Source organism: Parasteatoda tepidariorum, chromosome 8, assembly GCF_043381705.1.
Source record: "Parasteatoda tepidariorum isolate YZ-2023 chromosome 8, CAS_Ptep_4.0, whole genome shotgun sequence".
NCBI lineage: Eukaryota > Metazoa > Arthropoda > Arachnida > Araneae > Theridiidae > Parasteatoda > Parasteatoda tepidariorum.
In genome coordinates this window covers 23,236,151-23,260,345 of record NC_092211.1, presented here as the reverse complement: position 1 = coordinate 23,260,345, position 24,195 = coordinate 23,236,151, and the positions used below count along the sequence as shown (strand labels likewise).

The window sequence follows — 24,195 nt, the reverse complement described above, 5'->3', positions numbered from 1 at the left end:
TTGTGTTTTCTTTTTCATTTCAGTTTCGCCACTTGTCGTGAAGTCTATGAATTTTTCTTCCTCATCAATTGAGAGTCCTTCGGGAGTCTTATGAAATGGATTCCTAACCCACTCGTAACTTGCTAGCAGTTTGTCATGAGCAGGAAAATACTTTTTAAAATTCTTTGCCAGCATGGCTAAATGATTTTCAATGGTTACAAACGTAACTTTCATATATTCTTCTTCAGCCTTATAAGTTTTAGTACAATTATCCACATTTGCAAACAGTGTTAGGTTTTTTTGCTTTAAATTTCTGCCCCACAATTCTAATTTTCTACAAAAAGCATTAACTTCATCACTCGTATCCAACATATGTCTATTTGCTCCTTGGATTATAATATTCAAGTTAATTAATTTCTCGAATATGACGACGAAGTATCTCAATTTCATCACAAATAAACAATAGTGTAAATTCCCGGTTTCCGGTCTGTTATCTTCTAAGAAAATGACGATTTCTTCTCTTAATTCATGAGCACGTTGCAAAAATTTCTCACGTGATAAATATCTTGCCTCACATTTAAATAGTAACTCTGAATGTACTGAACCCATGTCATTGCAAAGAGCAGAAAAGATTCTCGATCTCAGGGTTCTCATTTTTATATAATTTTAAATGGTTACAACCGCAGTTAATACAATATTTAAACCAGGACGTATTTCTTTCAAACCCAAAGCTTCTCTGTGGATCCTGCAATGTGTCCAGACGCATTGAGGCGATTTTTGTTTTACTAGTGCTTTTATACTTTCGAACCTTCCGGATATTGAACAAGCATATTCCGATGCATATTCCAGTGCATATTCCGATGCAATTTTTTTGCATTCTGTGTTTGCATCATTCATAACATCACTTAAAATAGCAAATAATGCTAGCGCTGTTGTTTTGACTTCTATTGCTTTGCAGAAAAGTAGTTCTACTACTGACATATTATCACAAAATCAAACATAGGTAATGAAATGAGCTTCTTTATAATTATATCTCTTGCTTCAAACTGTATTGAAAACATTTTGTCACGCAACATAGAGAAAAGCTGACACTACATTTTCAGCTGTATCACCAATTCGACGAGCAACAGTATCATTTGAAAGAGGTATGGACTGTAATTGTTTTGAAAAATTAACTCCAAACATAGTTTCTACAATCTCAATTGCTGCTGATTTCTACTTTACTTTTGTTTTGGTAGTTAGTTAAAAATAATTTAAAGACAGAATAAAAAATACTCGATATACATTATTGTTGCATACATTTTACTACAAGTGGGGGGCGCGATGAAAATTATGATTGAAAACTGGGCAGCGAATACTGAAAGGTTGAGAAACGCTGACATAAAATATAAATTTAAATAATTATTACAATAGTTGTTTAAAGTGGTAAACTCTGTGAGATCCTCTTATTGTGGTAAATGATGTAAAAATGATTTCCAGTATGTATTTAGCGTCTGCGGAAGCAATAGTAATCAGCGCTGTGAGATCTTCCGATGAGTCTTCTAGTGCCTTATTAACTATTCATTTAAAGTGACTATAAAAGAAATGTGACACTTTTGAGGTCTTGCATACTCGGGATTCATGCAATGAATATCATGATCCATAATTTTGCTTGAATAGATATAGGTAGTTACTCAACTGCTGATATAATGTGCAGACCATGCTGCATAGATTGACATACTATACTGACCTCCATATTTTTTATATTTATAAAATGCCTGTTTTTTTCGCGTGAGTTTTATCCTCTAACTGTGTTTTGCAATCTCATCGTGTATAGCAAGTTTTCTTCCTTTGGAGACTTTTATCATCTCTCTGCATTTGTCGGTCGAAGTTTGGACAGCGGAGCGGTTACGGCAAAGAACATCTAGATTTATCAATATTAACTGTTACTTTAAGCAGCTATGTTATTTCCAAATTTTACAAATTTTGCAAAATACAACTGTTGCAAAACTGTTGTTGACCATTGATAAGCTTTCACGGAGTTTAATGGATTAAAATAGAAAATTTAAGAATTGAAAATGTGAAGAAAAATTGTCTCAAACTGATGATAGAAGACTAATACCCAGCATAAGAGTTTTTATTTTATTTGATACTCGTCGTTGAACTGCCGACCCAATTTTGTGGGTTTACGATTACTAATGTTCAACACCGTAGCCTTGTAATTTTGAACCCAATACAGAAGACAAGTGAACTCCTGGAACAAGTATTGAAAGAAATTTGTCTTCATGGAGGACTTTTCGATGGAACTAACCCGTATTTGCGTTACATGGAGATACAGACCAAGAGAACCTCTCACAGTTAGCCTGATGGCAACCCATGATCCGTCCATCACTGAGAATGTCTCACGTCAACAATTTGGTCGGTGCAAGCAGGATGCGAAATTCGAATCGACCAGCCATCGCCGGGATTCAAACCTGGTTCACCGCATTGGAAAGCAAACGCTTTTGCCCCTGAGCCATCGCAACTCCAGCAAAACAGTTTAATTAATTACATATTAGAACATGCTGAAATAAATCACGTGATTGCTTTAAACGTAATGCTTTATAAAGTGCTAAATATCGTGACTGCTCTATATTTGTTTTTGAAATATATTTCTAGACAATATTGCTACTTAAACGAGCATTAAGGCTTACAGAAACGTAACCTATTTTCAGCTAACGAGTTTATTTTGTAACCGTATGTACAAATTCAGTTTGTTCTATTTAACATGGTTTTGAGAATAAAATAAATGTATAAGATATTTTCCGAAATCATGTTTAAATGCCTGTTATCTATTTCACAGAGCCAATTCATGTCAACATATATCCTCCTGAACAGAAACTAGATGTAGGGAAGACCGCTAATTTCAACTGTTCAATCCAGGGTCATCCAATTGCGTCAGTTACATGGCGTAAGGACATGAGAATACTAAACGCTAATCAGAGAATAATCATTCCTACTCCAACATCTTTGCAAGTTCGGCAAGTGAAGCGGTCTGACTCTGGCGTTTATCAGTGCTTTGTGAACAGAGATGATCTTTCCGTACAAGCTAGCGCAAAGCTTACAATTGGTGGTAAGTGTGAAGACAATGTTTCAAAATCTTATTCCGACAATCATTAACTCCATTTATTAACTCTATACATCTTGCATGAAAATATAGAAGAATGCCTATAATTGCCGATATTTAAAATGCATTTAAACTAAAGAAATTGGCAGAAATCGAATATCAAAGACATATCAAATGATGTACTAAAAGATTTTTTAATATGTAAAGTAACATTTAATTTTTTTTGTTCACAAAAATTATTTAACATGAAACCTATTATAAAAATACAATTTAATTTTGACGCGAAAAGAACCTGCTATGAAACCTCAATGAAGATTTTATTAATGACTATACTTTCGATGAGTTGCTATTACCTTCAGTTTACATTATAATTAATTAGAAAAATAGATTTTTTTCAAAAATTAATTTTCCTGATACTACCTACTTAACCTATACAGTTTACAGTTTAAGAGGAAATAATTTATAAAATAAAGTCCCATTTTTTTCCTCATTTTCAGCATGTGAAATGTGTCAAAAAATTTTAATTAAATTCCACAGTCAATTTTAAGTATACTGTAAGCATTAAAGTAAATATTCATAAATTACAACCATCTTTCTCTCTCAAACAAAATGAAATCGTCCGTTTCAAAATCAGATTGATTAAACTGTTATTCAATTTTCTTAAGCGTCATCATTTTTTTTTGTAAGAAAACAAAAACTAAAATAAGCAAAATAAAAACTCCTTCCTACAAATATTTATAAAATTATTATAATACAATGTTTTTTTTCAGTGAATAAATTTTGCCCTTTCTATTTCAGATCTAGCACCAAAATTTACAGTGACGTTCCCAGAAAAAATTCTTCGACCTGGAAGCTACGTCTCGCTGGTTTGTGTAGCTTCTGGCAATCCCGCACCACAGATTAAATGGTATTTGGATCGTATTTGGCCTGTGTCAACTCGTCCAGGCACACTAGTCAGTACTTACTTAAGCAGTTCAGGTGAAGTAGTCAGTTATCTGAATTTCACTTCAATCGATGTATCAGACAGTGGATTGTATCAGTGTGAGGCTTTCAATGAGGCAGGGAGTATTCAGCATTCCAAAAGACTGAATGTATTTGGGCCTTTGTTTATCCGTCCATTAAGCAACTTGACAGCACTGGCAGAATCTCGATTTGCAGTTTACTGCCCATTTGGTGGGTTTCCGTTCGATAATATCGTTTGGAAAAAAGGTGAGTAGTACTTTTTTTCTCATTGCAATGTGATAAAGAGTGGTTTAAAAATTCAATCCAAAAATTTTGCTTTTAAATATGATTCCCTTTTAATCTATTTTTAAAGATACATTGGGTTCATACTATGATTTCATACTAGAAATAAGAGAGTTTTAGCGTTCCTTTAGAAATTGAAACCATTTGTCCATGAACTCTCTTTTGATGCCCTACATGGTTGTCCGAGAACAATTGTAAGTGTATTAGGTATTCCTTATAGTGTTAAGGTTTAGAATTCTGACTAATCCGATTATCTGGGTAATATATTGATTTCCTGGACAAACATGAACAAGAGTAAGTAATGTAGCCGATCGATGCCTTTTATTAAAATATTTAATCAAGACTATGAGTAGCCATTCAGTTAAGATCAGACCCTTAGTAATCCATTTTGTGGCTCGATTCTGAAATTGCATTTTTATACACTTATACTTACACGAATGGTATCCGTGAAGTATAGTTGTTGAAGTTAATTTTGTTAGCACTATAATAAGCAATCTGCATACCGAATTTTATTTAAATTGGCCAAGTGGTTCAAGTAAAAATCACGCCGAAAACTATTTCTTTAATCACTATAGTCTGTACCTTAGTTAGGAATGCACAAAATAAGACTTGAAAACAATTTCAAAGAACGTTAAAAAGAAAATATATTCATAAAATGTTTTCGTGACAAAAGCTTCAATTTTTAAATAGTTTTTCCGTTTAATGTCGCATCAGTTGTAAAATATCAAAGAGAAACGTGATTTAAATTACTTCGTTGCATTTTTTAAATAAGTTGAAATTCATTCAACTATTAAACACTTTTATTAAGAATTTAAATAAACAGACAATTTGTATGAAAAAAAGAATTTCCCTAATTGCTCCCATGTTATCGTGCAAAAGTGAGAAAACTCTTACGAAGCGTTTAAAAAAGAATAAATTGCTTTGGGGAAAAAGGAAAAAAATATAAGCGCAATTAGTGTGAAATTTCGAACCTCATTATTTTAGGATTTATACCACAATGACAATGCTTTTGTCTTCAGGTTACAAAATCCTTCATTTTTATATCCGTTTGCATTTGTTAAATCCAAGGATTTTCATATTTTTCTCAATGCTTCTTAACTTTGCTTTAGGGAAACATCATTAAAATAAAGCAAGGAAAGGGAGTTTTATTTTTACATAGCAATAAAGATTTGCAGAGTACGAGAAAAGAAACTTAAAACTTGCTTGGTTTACCGAAAATTTATGCAATTACTTAAATTCAAATTCAAAAATATGAGACAAAGTTTTAAATAACAGAAACTATGCAAATATATTTCAGTAAACGCCGGGAAAATTATTTTTTAAATCACATCAATTCTGCAAATACAAAATTTAAACATTCTGGATCAAATCTGGGAAAGAATTTAGAAAATGATAAATTTCCTAGCATCCAATCAAAATTTTGAAGAGAATAGATAATATTTAAATACAAATTTCAACTTATTATATATATTTTAAACTTTAAATCCACTTTATAATCAGGAAAGAAAAATATTTAATTTATGTATTTGGAGCAGGGATAAAATTTAATGCCCCATATTTCTATAGAAATTCCTCAGTAGTTTGAGAGTAAAGTCTGGAATATCATTTTAATGCATGCATGGAATTTAAGCAGTGTTATAAAAATAATGCTAAATAACGTAAACATATTTAAAAAAAAATCGATTTTTTTTCTTTCACTTAAGCAATGAGATAGTTTATGCTCATAAACAAGCATATATAAAAACTTTTTCACTTGAACTTTTTGTTTGAGAACGTGTTAGCAATCTACCTCAAAATAGTTGCAAAAATGAAAAACTAAATTATGTTTTTTGATCAAGTCTTTTATTATACTAAATAAAAAAGTAAGATTTTTTTTTAAAAAAAGCAGGATTTTTTTAAAAAAGAAAGATGTTTCGCTCATTTTTGTAAATAAGTGTACCGTTACTAAATGCTGATTCGTTTCATAAAATTTATCATAATTCAGATGTTATTTCAATTCAAATAAATCGTCTACATAATTATAAAGAATCATTTTGCACTATATTATAAGTTCGGAACCAAGTTTTACTTGGCCTTACGAATGTAGCTTACGGAATTATGTAGTAACTTGTAGTTTAACATAGTTAACTGGCTGATAATAACTTGTTCTGGTGTTTATATTATTTATTATTATTTACTTTTCAGAGTTTAATTAGGTATTTTATCTTAACAAAACCGTATTAGTAAGTACACGTATTTCACATGCCATTATGGGAACACTTATGCTACAATATTTTTTAAAGCAGTTTAATTAGGTATTTTATCTAAAAAAATTTACTAGTTAGTGCACGTATTTCACCTAACATTACAGGAACACTTATGCGTCGATTTATTTTGATACTGTTTAATTATACTTTATCATAATATATATACTTTATCTATAATACTTTATCTTAACGAAACCATCTTGGTTAGTACACGAATTTCACTTGACATTATAGCAATACTAATGAGTCGATCTATTTTAAGTGTATAGTAAATTCTTATTATATTACTATTACTCTAACAGATCAACCAGGTTGCTCATCATCTTTAACTAGCTCCTGATATTTTTTCACTATTTTCTATTTTGCTTTTTTGTTTCTTTAGAAGGACGAATTCTTCCTGTTAATCAAAGACAGCGTGTGTACCCGAATGGTACTTTAGTCATTGAAGGTGTACAGCCTAGAGTAGATGATGGTCGCTATAGTTGTGAGGTGGCATCCAGTCAAGGAATGCCTATTTCTCGTTCTTTTCGGATTTTAGTTCGAAGTAGGTACAACAACTAAAATTTTTCTCGCAGTAATTCTTTTCGAAAATAAAAGTGACTTAAAATGTGAATTTTTTTGTAAAAAAAATTTGACTAATAATCCAAAACTTACTTTGGAAAATCTTCGCAATAAAATCAGGAAACATTTTAGTCAAAAAAAAAAAAATATATTATAAATTTTAACAAAAGAAAAGAGAAATGATTGCTGTGTTTCCAGATTTATAACGTAATTATTTGGTAGAAACTGTAGGTATATATGGCAATTTTTGTGTTAATAATTTTTAGGCAAAGCAAAACATCGTGAATGGAGTACAAAAATGATAAAGAAAAGAACTCAATACAGTTTCAGTTTTAAAACCAAGAACCACTCCTAGTATCTAAACATAAAATGACGATAAGACAGTAACGGAATAAATGCGTTGCAATAAGAAAACTAGTGTTGAACAATTTAATAAAACACGAAAAATACGAAGCAAATGTAAGGGGTTAGGTGGAAACATCATGGTACAAGAATATATCTTCAAATATAATTAAATTACATTACATTACTTCAAATATACATTATATTGATCACTTATTAAATCAGTAGAACCTTTCAAAATGTAGAAAGAAACCCAAGAGTCAAGGTCGATTTACGAAGATGAATATCAGTATTTTTGCAAATTAAAACCTGTATCGTTTATTGCAGATTGTTCAATATCTTGATTTGGACATTTATTGTTCTTCTTGTTAAAATTCAAAGGTGCATTTATATTGTTCAATGTCTGCAAGACCTTACTGTCAAGCAAAATTGTAAATATCGAAATTTATAATTATCAATAACAAGATCTTTAGGGTTGGGAAAATTTAGTTTGTTTGCAGGAGAGAAAGGACTTTAAAATCAAATTTATTAAAAATCTTAACGGTTTAGGAAATGACTAGGGGATTATAATTACCTTATTACAAAAAAAAATTTAAAGTTCGAATTAGAGAGTTTGTTGCATTGCGTGATTATATTTTTATCAACAGAATCAATAATATTAGAAAAAGAAACCAAGGTCAACAGAGGTATCTTAAATGTTAAAAGATTTCTGTTATATTAACAAGAATATTTAGAATAAATTTTTAAAGCTTGCGGTTGTTAAGAGAATAAAATGGATTGGAGAATGAAATGAAATGCGATGTTGGAAGAATGAAACCGCAAATAGTTTCCGATAAACAGTTGTAAGAACTATATGAAAATTCTAAATAATAAAAACGTCTGAGGATGGTCAAGTTATTTTCTCTTTAAGCAAGAATTCAATACCAGGACATAAATTCATAATATGAAAAGCATGATCACGGTATCCATCAAATGTTGAGTTAATTTGCTTATTTTTCTAACTCATTTCTTCTTACTTCAAAGTGATTGCCTCGTTTATTTTCTAATGTCTATTTCTACTGTTCTTTTGAGTTTAGTCATTGAAGAAGGTTCATGTCTATAGAACCGATACTTTATTAAAATACTTTAAAAATGTTGCAGCGTGTTAGTACATAACATCGTTCAAATTTGTTGCAGTACTAATATTCTGCTAAATTGAATCGTATAATTATACATGATGCTAAGTTTCAATTTAACACAAGAATATGCTTCAACTTTGAACCATAAATTTTTTAATTTTTTTTTTTTTATAAAATATTTTCTTCGCAAAGAGAAAAATTTATTTCAACTTTTTAATTTTTCAAATTATATATTTTACAAATAAAATGTATTACAAAGAGAGAATTAAAATTTTTTTAAAAAGGTGCAGTGCGAAATAACAAGCATCTTTAAAAAAATTTTATCCAATGAGCGTATTGTCGCTTACTAGATCTCAGTCCGAATCGTATGCGATCCTAGCCTTAGATAAGTTAATTAATTTTCGCTGGCGAAATTTTAAGTTATAAAAACAGGCAAAAAATATACTTTCTCTGAAAAAAATATTACATTTCTGTAGAGGATTCAGATTCTTAATCCTCTAAATAAAGCTGTAGTCGCAATCTGGAAAATTAATTTAGGCAAACCAGCCCAACTCAAAATTCTTGATGGACCGATCAAAGCATTTTGATGGTTTATGTTGGTTTCAGTGCCGATTCATGATGGTCCAACATCATTTGATGGTCAACATCATGAACCTATTCCATTGCGTGTTTATGATTTTTGATATGCCAACAAACTTCCATCAATATTATGTTGGTCCAGCAAAGGAAAACTATCGAAAATTTTAACTTGTGAGCAGTCGAAAGTGTGGAACTGTTAATAATTTTACTACATAAATTTTGATGGTTTTTGTTGGTTTCAGTGCAGATTCATGATGGTCCAAAATAATTTGATAGTCAACATCATGAACCTATTCCATTGCGTGTTTATGATTTTTGATATGCCAACAAACTTCCATCAATATTATGTTAGTCCATCAAAATAAAACTATCGAAAATTTTGACTTGTGAGCAGTCGAAAGTGTGGAACTGTTAATAATTTTACTACATAAATTTTGATGGTTTATGTTGGTTTCAGTGCCGATTCATGATGGTCCAAAATCATTTGATGGTCAACATCATGAACCTATTCCATTGCGTGTTTATGATTTTTGATATGCCAACAAACTTCCATCAATATTATGTTGGTCCATCAAAGGAAAACTATCGAAAATTTTGACTTGTGAGCCGTCGAAAGTGTGGAACTGTTAATAAGTTTACTACTTACATATCTCGCTATCCAAAAAAAACATGTTCTTAAATTATTCTGGATATTCACTTTTTTTATTTGGAGCACTGCACAATTAAAACTATAGGTTTTTAATAAAAACTTAAGCAATAATCAGTCTAACCTAAAAAATGGTCAATACATTTCTCTTAAAAATTCAAACTATTAATAAGGACAAAAATATTTTGTGATCCAAAAAGACCATTAAAACATGAAACATGAAAATAAAGCATCTCATTTCTTTATTATAAAGTTTGTCTTTTAGTCGGAATTTTTCCTATTTGGAAAATGTGTTTTTGCATAATTTAAACTGCTACTTCTCTACGCTGTTATTTGTTCTTCTTAACATTGAGAAATTTCCTGAAAGGAAAATTTGACGCTGTTCCTTTCCCATATCACTTAAAATGCAGAAAATATTGATTCTAGGTAAATTAATATAAGATATGCAAAGCGTACCACTGAGCTTCTGTGTCAAAAATATACCTAGAGTGTTTTCCATTTACTTAATATGCATACTTAAATACTTCATTTCATTTAAAAAAATATAAACTTATTTTTAAAGTTTCATGTTAGTAGAAATGTTCAGTAATGGAAGACATATTTAAAATTGCGATTTCAATTTAAACTTACGAGAAAATATTTGACTTTAATTTGTTATTTTAAAATATACTATTAAAACAACCACTCTTCAAAAATTCTTTCATATTTAATATTAACTAGAAGTTACTATATCGAATTTAACAGCACATTTAAAGGAATGCAATATATTCCTCTATGAAGCGCACTTTAAAATTTAAAATGTTTTCAAATGTCTAAATTACTCATTATAAAGGTTAGTATTAGTTACATTATATTCTTTTATTCACTAATTTTGTTAAAAAACTTAAGTAAAGTAGTAAAGTAAAGTAAGTAAGTAAGTAAGTAAGTAAAGTAGTTAAATGCAAAAAGTACAAAAAAGCATTTTTAGAGAAACCAAAAACATATAAAATACCATGTTAAAATTTGCAAATTTTTAATTTCTAAATACATATTTAAAAAATTGTATTTTCAAACCTGTAACAATTAAAGTATAGGCTGAACACTAGCAAATTAAAGTATAAATTATTTAAAACTAGTCATTTATTTCTTAAATTTGTAATAAATTTGTTTTAGAGTATAGCAAGAAGATGAAAAGAACTGTAAAATTTATACTAAGTACTTAATCCTTCTTGTCAATAACAAATTTTAAAAAAACAATTAAAATATATTTTTTAACACTTATATAAAGAATAAATAATTCACGGGAAGTTTTAAAAGTGTCTAGAAGTGTTTTATAATTAGTGAAAAGTTTCATAAAAGGGATGGAATATAAATTTCGGAGAATATAAATTTTGAAGTGTGTTGAGCAATGATATCATGCAAATTTGCAGCAGGCATTGGGCTAATTGAACCATATTTTTGTAGTTCTTTAGCTTGATTAAATGATGCGATGTTTCCACTTGAATGTTAACGTGTTGCTTAATATTACACCTTATTACGAGTGAAGCAAATTCGCACTATTAAAAGGTTCAAGTTACCGCACTAATAAAAGAGTATGATCAAAACTACCAAAATATGATCAAATTTTCTTCTGGCTGTATGGGAACACGAAAAAGCTCAGTAGCTTTTACCGAAGTGCTATGGTAATGATTTCGGTTAAATTAACTTTTAAATATAGGGCTATAATAATATTTTGAAAATTTAAATTTCCTGTAGGCGTTACCATTTGTACGGAAAAATCACTAAGCTGACGATTCGAAAACCATATACTTTAGTTTTATTACCAGAATTATGTTTTCATTTTTACTAGATATGCCCTTGCCATACAAATCATATAGCAATTTTACCATACATCCTGTTACTTTCTCAATATTTTTTCCTTTTTTCGATGTGCGATGTGATGTTATGAAACAACAATAAACCAATTTTTTCTGAGGCTTTAATAATATCGCGAAATTATATTTAATGCAAGGAGTTCTACTATATAAATAAATAAGAAATCAATAATAATTTAAAGAAATACAGTTTTTTTCGCATGTGTTAAATGCATATTTGTGTCCTCAAAATAACGCAAACAGCAAAAATACCATACTAAAGCATAATTATGTATTTTTTCTTGTTCAGCCGGACCAAAAGTTGCCAGTTTTTCCTTCAAAGACAACCTTCATGAAGGCATGTTAACAGCAGTTACTTGCATCGTTGATGCTGGGGATGGCCCATTGACCACTAGATGGCTTAAAGATGGCCAGATTCTGTTGGAAGAAGATTTAGATGCCACTATTATGTACGCTCAAGAAGGACATGTATCCACATTGACAATCAAAAAATTGGAACATAAACACAATGGTAATTACACGTGTGCCTCCACAAATGACGTTGCTACTGGATCTTACAGCGCTATTTTAACTGTCAAAGGTTAGTTCAAAAAATTTTTTATTATTATTTCTATTCGATTCAAAAGATAACGAGAAGTGCGGATGATGTAGTAGCAATTTAACCGTAGAGTTTCTAAAAAGAGAACAAGGTAGAACTCATTTATTCTAAGACCTGATGAAATGAAATATCTGGTCTAAAGTTTTTCTAAACCAGCATATTTATGGCCTAATCATAACCAAGCATCCAACCCGTTTTAGAGGAAGCTATTTTTTAACTATATAATTTTGAAGCCGGTCAGACGGCATGGACAAGATCTGAATTCCCGCTCTCCATACTTTCTTACTAGAAACAGCGAAAGGATAAGATTGAAAAACTATTATGAATATACCGTTCCAAAGAACAGATGTTTAGAAAAATTAGAATTAAAATTTTCGATCATTTATATTACTTTTAACATTCGATCAAAATAGACCAGACGAATTCCGATGTTCAAATTTTTATTTAATTTTTACTTAAGGGGACACGGGACCTCTCAAATAAAAATTTATGAAAACTTGTTTTTTAATTTAATTTTACTTTTATGAGCATAATTTATTTATTTTTTAGCATATTTTAGGAAATAGGCTAAGTAAATACAATTTTGGCCAAAATTGTTTCAAACATTTAACGAAATATGAATATTTTGAAAAAATACAAAAATTGTCCCTTGCGTCTAAAACTTCATCCAAATAATTCACAAATTTTTCTATACATAGATAATGATGATATAAAGACTCTCTAGCATCAGTTATTATTTCACTTTAACAGGTTTTGAGGAAAAAAAATTGAAATTTTTATACAGAATGAAATATTTTGTTTTGGGGCTTAGCTGAATTCGTGTTAATACGTGTGTGTAATTCTTGTTTAGTAATTCGTATTTCGCTGAATTCATGTTTCGTGTCAGTGTATAAACTGTAACAGTATTGTAGTTCTTAAAATTCAAATTAAATCGAATTAAAATTACAATTTATAAGTGACAGTAACATTTGTCAGTCAAAATAAATTCCATTTTACTAAATAGCTGTCACACGACTTAATTGAAATGGAACACAAAAGGTGACAAAAATATTGCCTTCAGTTTAGGTATCCAAGAAATTATCAATAGAAAACATTCATTTGATTTTATTGGAAAGATAGAGAAAATTTTTTTAAGGGTAACAGTTGTCCAATTTACGTGTTTTACCAGTAGTGTTAAAATTCTTAGCTAGGTTTGACTAAACTTTTTTCGTCTTAGCTAGGATAAGAACCTTAGTTATAACTAAGCTTAGCTGAATTCATGATCGTAGAATTAAATACGGAAGTATAAACTCTCTTAAATCTCAAATTACACCGAATGGAAAATATAATTTATAAGTGACAGTAACACAATCTGTCAGTAAAAATAAATTTCATTTCACTAAATAGCAGTCACACGCAATGATTGAAATGTAACACTAAAGGTGATAGAAATGCTGTAGTATTAGTTACGTTTAGTATTCATTAAATTATTAACCGAAATGATTCAAAAATGTTATTTGAAGGGTTCCTAAACTTCTATCTTGACATGCCCTCATGCCATTTTTCTCTGTTTGTGAATTTACAGGAATTATGGAAAAAACTCTTTCCAGAGTAACAGTACGTGATTAACCAAATGCTTTAAAATTCTTAGCTAGGTTTGACTAAACTTGTCTCGGCAATAGCTAGGCTAGGAAACTTAGCTATAACTAAGCTTAGCTGAATTCATGATAATAGAATAAAATACGGAAGTACAAACGTTCGTAAATCTCGTGTTACATTGAATGGAAAATACAATTTAAAAGTGACAGTAACAATCTGTCAGTTAAAATAAATCCCATTTGACTATATAGCAGTCACACGCAATGATCGAAATGTTACACGAAAAGTGATCGAAATGTTGCCTTTCGTTTTAGTATTCAAGAAATTATTTGTCGAAAGTATTCAAAAATGTTATTTGAAGCGTTCCTAAACTTCCATCTTGACATGCCCTCAAGCCATTTGTCTTTGTTTGTGACTTTACTGGAATTATGGAGAAAACCCATTCTAGAGTTAAAGTTGCTAAACTTACGTGATTCCCCAATAATGCTAGGAAACTTTCTCCAATGGTTTCTCTATTTCGCTGCTATTAGAATGAGAAAGGAAGTTAATAAATAATTGTAATGATGAACTTGTAAGTTTGCTTTATCGAAAGTATTTTGCAGTTGTTCGGTTTTATTTAATATATGGTAATTTCTATAGGGCTTATGAAAATATAGAGAATATTTTTTTAAATTTTTCTATGGAAAAAATTGTGACTAAATATTGCTTTAGTTTATATGTATAAGAGAAACTAACTTTCGTGTTGAAAAGTATTTTGCTGGAATGATTTGTATTTATATTGCATAGATATAAACTAATTCCTTCGAACAGTTTTAAAATAAACTCATTACATCATTCTATTTTTATTTGTTTTTCTAAAAGAGTAATTTCAGGAAAATTTTATTACGCAATTTTTGATAATACTGGATATAATATGACAAAAAGGAATTGTAGAACAAATGATGTCTAGAATTCATAATAGGGTATATGAAATTAAGCTAAATAATTAGGATGTGGTTTATTAATTAGTCTATATTTTGTTGCAGAGCCTTCCGAAAAAAACACTAATTAAAACTTCTTACCGTTTCTAAAAATATCCTTCCCGAAAATCATATTGTGAATATACTCATATAATTAAACATTTAGCTAAATTTTGTGAGTGCCTCGTTAAAAAAATTAAAAAATACACACGATGAATGCAATAATTACGAAACAGTCCTAGTTTATAATCGCATCATAAATCATAAAGATGCGCAAAAATAATAGAAATTCTCATAAAGTCTGTCATTTGCATATTAAGATATTTTCTGCAATCCATTGTAATTTTTTGTGTTATATTTTTTAAATATGGTAGAAAATTAATATTGTTCAGTCCCCCCCCCCCGGTGAATTCTTGAACCCTGTGATATGATATGATAAAAAATAATTAATGAAAGTAGCTATAGCAGCTAAATAAATTAGGATGTGATTTATTAGTAAGTTTAAACTTTTTACAAAGTCATCCTGAAAATAACAATAAATATTATTAATCAAACTTTCTAACGTCTCTAAAAACATCCTTCGGTTATAATCCGATTTTGTAAATATACTCAAAAAGATAAAAATCTTGCTAAATTTTGTGAATGTCTCGATAAAAATATTTAAAGAGAATACACATGAGGAATACAATAATTACGAACCAGTCCCAGTTTTTAGTTGCATCATAAAGTTAAAATCATAAAGTTGGATAGGAAATTATAAAGATGAGCAAAAATAATAGAATTCTTATTAAGTATTCAAGTCATTTATATTTCAAGATGCTTTTCCACATCGATTGTAATTTCTTGTGTTGTTTTCCTTGAAATATCATTAATATAATATTTAAAAAATTTTCTAAATTTTGCGTGTGCCTCGTTAAAAGTATTTAAGGAGAATACACATGATGAATGCAATAATTACGAACTCGTCGCAGTTTTTAGTACCATCACAAGGTTGAAACCATAATGATGGATATGAAATCATAAAGACGGGCAAAACAAATAGAATTCTCATTAATTATTCAAGTCATTTATATTTCAAGATACTTTTCCGAATCTATTGTAATTTTTTGTGTTGTTTTTTTGAAGTATCATTAATATCCATATTTTAACATTTTGCTAAATTTTGTGAGTGCCTCGTTAAAAATAATTAAAAAAAAAACATACATGATTAATACAATAATTACGAACCAGTCCCAGTTTTTATAGTTGCATCATAAAGTTGAAATCATGAAAATGGATATGAAATCATAAAGATGAGCAAAAATAATATAATTCTCATTAAGTATTCAAGTCATTTATATTTCAAGATACTTTTCCGCATATATTGTAATTTTTTGTGTTGTTTTCTTTGAAATATCACTAATATCATATTTAAACATTTTGCTAAATTTTGCGAGTGTTTCGTTAAAAATATTTAAGGAGAATACACATGATGAATGCAATAATTACGAATCAGTCGCAATTTTTAGTTGCATCACAAGGTTGAAACCATAAAGTTGGATATGAAATCATAAAGACGGGCAAAACAAATATAATTCTCATTAAGAATTCAAGTCATTTGTATTTTGAGATATTTTCCGCATCCATTGAAATTTCTTGTGCTGTATTTTTGAAATATCATTAATATTAAATTTTTTGGTAATCGTAATATGGTGAATATTAATATTTCATATCCTGGATATTAATATTTTTTAGTTCCACCTCGATGGATTCTTGAACCCAGTGATATAACAGCTGTTTCAGGACGTCCAGCGACAATCAGTTGCCAAGCAGATGGGGAACCACATCCCCATATCAGGTGGAAGAAAACAACAGGTGAGTGTTTTGCACTTTATAAAACACTTGCAAGCAAAATGGGGGTATTCCAGGGCATTTTGAAAACCAACAAAGTTGATGAAATTTTTCCTGAAAAATTAGTTTTATGTGTTATAAAAATATATTTTCAACTTTAATTTAGCTTTTATTTTCAAAATTTTTAAAGTTGCTTGCCAATTTATAAATATATGCCATAAAATAGCATGATCATTTGTTACTTCATATAAGAATAATTGATAAAAATACAAAGTTCTACTGAAAGAATTATTATTGCACAGAATTTCAATTCATGAGTAACGCGTTGAGCTATTTAAAATTTTTAAATAATTCAATGCATTACTTTCAAATTTATAAATACACGCCTTAAAATAGCATGATCAATTGATTCTTCATGTAAGAATAATTGAGAAAAATTCAAAATTCTACCAAAAAAAAATTATAATATAGAATTTCCAATTCCTGAGTAGCGCATTGAGCTACTTAAAATTTTTTAATACTTCACTGTATTACTTGCGAGTTTATAAATACACGCCATAAAATAGCATGATCATTTGTTACTTCATATAAGAATAATTGAGAAAAATACAAAATTCTACTAAAAAAATTATAATATAGAATTTGAAATTCATGGGTAACGCAATGAGCTACTTAAAATTTTTTAATACTTCAATGCATTAACTTGAGAATTTATAAATACAAGCCATAAAACAACATGATAAATTGTTAATTCATATAAGCATAATTGAGAAAAATACAAAATTTTTACTAAAAAAATTACAATATGGAATTTAAACACATGAAAAATACCAAAACAACTAATTAATTTACTTCAAAAAATAGAAAAATTATAAAAGATGGAGAATAAGATTTTTTTCAAGAGTCAAAAGAAAATTTTAAAATTTTAGGAAAATGACAAATCTAAAAAAAAATATTAATTTTTTCAGATAATTCTGTAAAAGAGGGACACATTTAATATGTAATGATTGTTCATAAATATATAGAATGAGTTATATTGAGTAGAATTGTTTTATATAAGAAAGTTCTTTTAGCAGCTCTATATGCTATAAACTATATATGCTGACTCTGTCACAACGCTGAATAGAGTATTGTTGTTTCTCCAATAGTTACATATTGGAAAAATTTATTAAGACATTATATATTTCAAAATGTTTAACCGCTTTTTGTCAGAATTATCGCAGCTAGAATGACTACAAGTCATAAATTATGATTAAGTGTAAATGTACTGAATATAATATGAAATTTCTGTTCAAAAATTGTGAAATCTACATTTTAAATAGAAGCTAATATAGTTTAATTTTTGAAAATGTACAAAAATTCAGCAATTTTAAAATAAGATTAAATATAAAGTAATTAAATATAAGGAATAAATAAATAAGAATAAATGAATAAGAGAAGAATAAATAAAGTAAGAATAATAAATAAATAATATATAAAGATTAAAATATAAAGATTAAGAATAAAGAATTGTCAAAATTTGTAAGAAAATTCAAAATTGAAGTAAATCACACGCTTTGTTGTTTTATTTTACAGTGATTTGTTATAGGAAAAAAAATCACACGCTAAAAAAATTTCTTGTCTAAATTACTGTCACGGACCAGCAAAAAGTAGTTAAATTCACTTAACTTAAAAATAATTTTTTTGCTCGTAAAATTATTATGATCGTAAAAGTACATGCATGTCCGTTAAATTCGTATAAAGTGTATCACCCTCGAAGAAATTTTCGAATAAAATGCATCACCTTCGAAGAAATTTTGTATTAACAATATTACTTTTATTCTACTGAAAAAATACTTTCTTTTGCTTTGGAAATTATTAAAAAACTGAGAAAATAATTTTCGTTTAATGCTTGTTAAAACTAAATTTGATATTGTTAAATACTGTTAAAACTAAGTCAAGAAAAAGCTTTATATAATGACATTGAAAACGAACATAAATAATGAACATCATTTTCGAACATCTTGAACGCTGAATGGTTTTTTTTTCTGTCAAAAGTTTTAGTAATATAACATTCGCTGATGTTAGGTTTTAAATGAAATAAAATTTGCAAAAAATGCTTTACTAGGATTCTAATACTTAGCTATTTATTTTTTCTTTTCTATCACATATTTATATCCTGTATATAGCTTGAAATAATATTTTGTTTTAAAAATACATTGCATCTTAACATATTATTTTTCTTCAAAATATGTTAAATTACTTCTTTTAAATATGTGAGAATGGTCATAACAAATCTTTAAACGAAATTAAATTGTGAAAAAAATTGCCTCGCCTAAGTTAAACACTCATTATTTGTATTTTTATCAAAATATTTATTTAAAAGAAATAGTATAAAGATTTATTTATTTCTAAATTTTTAAGTTAAATACATGCCTTTGTTTGTTTATTTTAAATCAGCAAGAGTCGTTGTAATATAAAATATTCCAATGCAAGTCTGTACTTTAGGAAATTCACAAAATATTTCTTTAGTATGATTCGCCTAAAAACTTTTGAAATCTTTCTTGGAAATGGAGATTTGCAAAATATTTTCTTAACAAAACGTGAAAACTTTTATTTTTTCTTGTAAAGAGGGCATAAATTTTATTTTTCTACCAAATTCAAACATTCGACGCCTTCATGAACATGAAGAATGAACAATGTAAATATATATTTTATATTTTTCTTCCTTTTAAAACTTCAAAGCTATTGCTCAACAAAAAATGTGTCACAATAAGAAATTCCTACTCTTCTATGGTAACTATCGACTTTTGGTATTTAAATTTGTATAGTCATGCATCGATTTTCGCTTAAGATAACACCAAAAGTTTCTAACGATATGTAAATTTTGACTTAGTCTGTTAAAAATTATCTAAACAAATGTTGCAGTTTCAGAACATTTATTATACGTTATTTAACTGCAATAATTAAGCTTCTATATGATTCTAGTAAGAAAAGTTTTATCCATGGAAAACAAACTATATTTCTTAAAAAAACAATATAACAACCAGAAGAAAAAACCGAGGAGTGGCAAACGTTAAAAAATTACACATTAGAAATTTCATCTTGCATAATAAAAACCTTCAACAGTTTTCCTCTGTCATATTGTTTTGAAATAAACCAAAAACTTAACAAACTCTGGTTATTTGCTAAAAGCAATGTTTGCTTAAAAATTCTATCACGATTTAGCAGCTTTGCATAGAATGGCAAGATAATATTAAATAACACTTAATATTTTGCCCGAGATTTAGTAGGCCCTTCCAATAAATAAATAAATAAAATCAGACCATGGGAATATTTGCGCTAAAATAGTGGGCGTTCAGTTAATTCTTCCATAGGGATAGTTATCAAAATTCAATTAGTTTTCCTTCTCTCTAAGACTATTTAATGCATACTCTTATTACTTTTCAAAGTGAATTTTAGTGAAGTTCGCAGAAATCATTTTACAGGTCGTGAATTTTCTCTAAACTTTGAAAGTATTTTCACGGTACTATTCAAATCGCATATTCTTCGCGCGTATTAAGTCAATATTAAAATTAATATCGTTGAGTTTGGGCAATGATTTAAAAGTAATATATTTGTTTTGGGATATTCAAGTTTCATATGTTCCTTTTAAATAAGGAAACTAAATATCCTTTTTGAATTTAGTCAAAAGTATGATTCGACCAATAGCCAAAGTTTCTAATGCCTATATTTTGTAGATAAATATTTTTGCTATAAGCTTCTTATTTTGTAAATAAATCTTTCTGTTTCCTTTATTCAATTTTATAGATCATCCACCTGACCAATTTAAAACTATTGTTAGTAGTTCACATGTCCATATATTGGTGAACGGTTCATTAAATTTTCCAAGCGTAGAAGCGTCTGATGAAGGATATTATCTCTGCGAAGCTAATAATGGTGTGGGACCTGGATTAAGCACAGTTGTTAAACTAACTGTTCACAGTAAGTTCAATATTTTATGGAATTTCACAACTTTTTTTGTGATATTAAATATAAACGCATTAAAAAAATTCGTAATAACATTGAATAAGAAAGTAGGGTCTAAACTACTAGAAATATTTTGGAATTTACTTTATTTCTGGACAAAATGCTCGGTGAATTTTACAGCAGGACTTTGAACTGATTTTGATAAAATTAATTGTAATATATGATTTTATAAGTGATAAAATTTGATAAATGTGGTAAAAAACACTAATAATCTATGGTTTTATAATATGGGGTAGTATAATGTGTGGTATAATATATGGTTTTATAATCCACGGGACATCATTTGGGCATCGAGTTTTCTCTGTGATAAGGGATTTGTGTCCCCGGTGTCAGCTTAAAGTCCTCTCAGCATCTTTAGCTGTCTAGGAAATATGTGCAATAAGGATATCATTTCCGTCATCATGTTAAACTTCTATGACTATTTACTGAAAAATGGCTGTTTCGAAACTGCTTAATCGCGATAATTAAACACAATAAATGCCATATCGAAAATCGCTACCAAAAATGTTCAAACTTTTAACTTAGATTATCTTTATTGTACAATGAAATTTAATAGTTGTTAAAATAAAAACATCTGAAATTATTTTCGTATAAAAATCAGTTGTTTTTAAAAATTTTCTTTGATAAATATAAATATTGATTCTAAATATACAAAGGTTTGCTTAACATGCTATGATGTTGCTCTTTAATCTTTATGGACTTTCATTTCCTAAAGAAAATATTGATTTGGAGGATATTCGAAAAGTAAAAGAAAAACGTATCTTACTTGCTAAAACAAATATTAATTGAAAACATTCTAAAAATAGCTTTCGAACACGATTTAAAGATTTTGACCTTTACTCTTTATACGTGTCTATTCGGACAAAAATTCCACATTCATATTTTCTTCTTTATCACTAAATAATAATAGTAAAGACATTGAATATTTTTACGAATTTTTCTTTGAATGATTCAAAATATTACTCTTGTAAAACTTTATTCATTTCATTTACCTAAAATAAATAATATTTTCTAACTACGATAAACACTTTTACTTTTATAACTTTTAAAACTGAGACATGTTATAGTCAAAGTGTAACCAAACAAGGCAAAAATAACCATTTACTCATTTATTTAACTAAAAAAATAATGATACAAAATTAGATAAAGAAAATTTTGAATAAAATTAATTCAAAATACAAAACAGCGTTCAAACGTAGTTTGATTTCAAAAGAAGAAAAAATTAGATGAATTTTACATTAGAGTTTTTAAAATACTGTTGCGGCATAAAATTTCTATCATGACATCAAATTTCTTTTGAAAATTTCGACTGAAACTCTCATTACTTAACAATTACTGTCTAAGTGCAGTGAAATCAGTTGTTGGATTTTTTCAGAATATTTTCCAATCAAAAAATGATACGTAATTTTAATTTATACACAGGATTTCTTTTAATAACACTGCGTAAAATATTTTTATGCCCTGAACAACCAATATGCGCATTATAACAGTGATCAATGCATAATAAATAACCAAAAACACTCAAATATACAAAAAAAAAAACAATAAATAACCTGAATTTCTTTAGCCGGTGAAAAGTCTTAATTCTTCGTCGCCTTGTGCGTAATATAAAGCTCGTAACTATAAAACACGCAATAATAAATAAATAAGCATTTGTTGACAATGAACGTTTAATAATAATGATTATAAACCTATCAAAAGACATTCATTATTTTATAAACTAAACTTAACCATTGTTGTTTCCACTGTTAAAAAGTTTATGTAATAAAAATATGCGTCGATTTTTTTTTAAAATTTAGGTGCTCCTCAATTTCAATTCAAATTTAAAGTTCTTGGCGCAAGAAGAGGTGATAAAACAGTTATTGAATGCAGTTCTTATGGAAACAGGCCTATGAATTTCATTTGGCGAAGACAAGGAGTAATAGTTGATCCTATATCAGAACCCAGGTATTTAATAGATATTATTGTTATGATAAAATTTTAAAAAAGAAGTATCATTGTTTAAGGTTTGATGCCAAACTCGCATAATTCCACATCCAACACACACTTCTAAATCCCATAAAATATTATTGTATAGTTCACATTTCGCCAATTAGAGAAAATAAAACTGAAGATGAATCATTTATAATTGATGAAAATCGAGATAAAAAGTCATAACTAACATATTTTTTGTACAAATTAGTAATAGGCAACCATTCTGCAGAAGTAGTACGTTATAAGTGATAGCAGAATTATATTAGTTTACTATGAAATGAAACCATGCATTTCTGATATAGCTGGTACACGAAGCTCTATCACATTTTACTTCGGAGTATGTAGCTGCTTTCATAATACTATCAGCATTTCATAATGATTCAGCATTTATAAAAAATCCGTATTAATATTCAAATTAAAAGTAAAATGTTAAAAATTAAATGTGCCAGTAAATAATGTCGCCTTACTAGTGTAAATTTACTACGGGTATTATGCTTAAAAACTCCTAGTAGATACAAAAACATGGAATGTAGTTTCAATTTAGTACAAAAGCAGTTCAATTTTTTTTCAATTAAGATGCCTCAGTAAAAATTTCGTTAAAAGGTACAGTCTCTGTGAGTGCGCATTAAGAAAAGAAGTATAATCAGAATTATCAAAATAAGATAAAATTTACTGTGTAATTTTGCAGAAACATTTTACCGTTTAATTTTACCGTAATTTTTGCAGAAGTGCAATGATAAATATTTAAGTAAAATTAAAAATAACATCCAGTTTAACAATATGTTAAAAAATTTGATAAATATGGCAGAATTTCGTAATTTTATCATGATACCTTAGAGCATGGCATGCAAACAGTTTATTTGTTTGAATTTACTTTTCAGTTTTGCATCTTTATTAATGTGGTGGTAATAAGAACTATAATAAAAAAAAGCAGAATTTTTGGCAAATTTTTATCATATGAACAGAAAAATTAACAAATAAATGGTTTGTTTGCGGTGTATTTTGGATTTATTAACTGTTACCGTTTATTACCGTTTTATAATTATTGGTGCAGAATCCAGTACTCTGTGGGATGTTAACTAACATCGTGGACTTGTTTCTCTCGTAAAAATGACTAATTATTGAGTCTACCGATTCGTCTACTGTAACTTGGACATTACAAATAATACTTAATGAGATCCATGAATCTTAGTAATGATAAACTTTTCCAGAATGATAAGGCAACTTACCATCAGGCAAACATCGCTGAAAAAATGGTTTGAATAACATTTTGGAAAATTCCTGAAAATGGTTTGGCCATTTGAATTAATGATAATTTAACCGATTATATTCGGGATAATATGACCGATTATATTCGGGATACCGTTATGCTCGGGATGCTCATACAGGAAATCAAGAAATTTAAACTCTTTCGCCATATGGATGAGTTGTCCCGACCTCAAATCCTGCAGCTTAAAAAGCTTAATCGAGTGCATGCTATACCAATTAAATCCAGCTAGCAGGAAAGATCGAATATCTATTAATATTAGCAGATATCTTCTGATTTTGGTAATTCAGTTTGAAACGTTAATGCAACTGCATAGACAATAATGAC

General features: G+C 28.5%; 1 protein-coding gene across 2 annotated transcripts in view; it reads left to right on the top strand.

Moving 5' to 3' along the window:
• The window catches only part of LOC107438034 (cell adhesion molecule Dscam1), a 104,240-nt gene that overhangs the window by 46,374 nt on the left and 33,671 nt on the right, over positions 1 to 24,195 (top strand). For both annotated transcript variants that reach the window (XM_071184467.1, XM_016050192.3), the window contains exons 6-12: positions 2,801 to 3,070; positions 3,863 to 4,273; positions 6,938 to 7,099; positions 11,944 to 12,234; positions 16,524 to 16,643; positions 20,409 to 20,582; positions 22,427 to 22,574. In XM_071184467.1, coding sequence (XP_071040568.1) covers positions 2,801 to 3,070; positions 3,863 to 4,273; positions 6,938 to 7,099; positions 11,944 to 12,234; positions 16,524 to 16,643; positions 20,409 to 20,582; positions 22,427 to 22,574 — 1,576 coding nt within the window. The remainder of the gene's footprint in view (positions 1 to 2,800; positions 3,071 to 3,862; positions 4,274 to 6,937; positions 7,100 to 11,943; positions 12,235 to 16,523; positions 16,644 to 20,408; positions 20,583 to 22,426; positions 22,575 to 24,195) is intronic.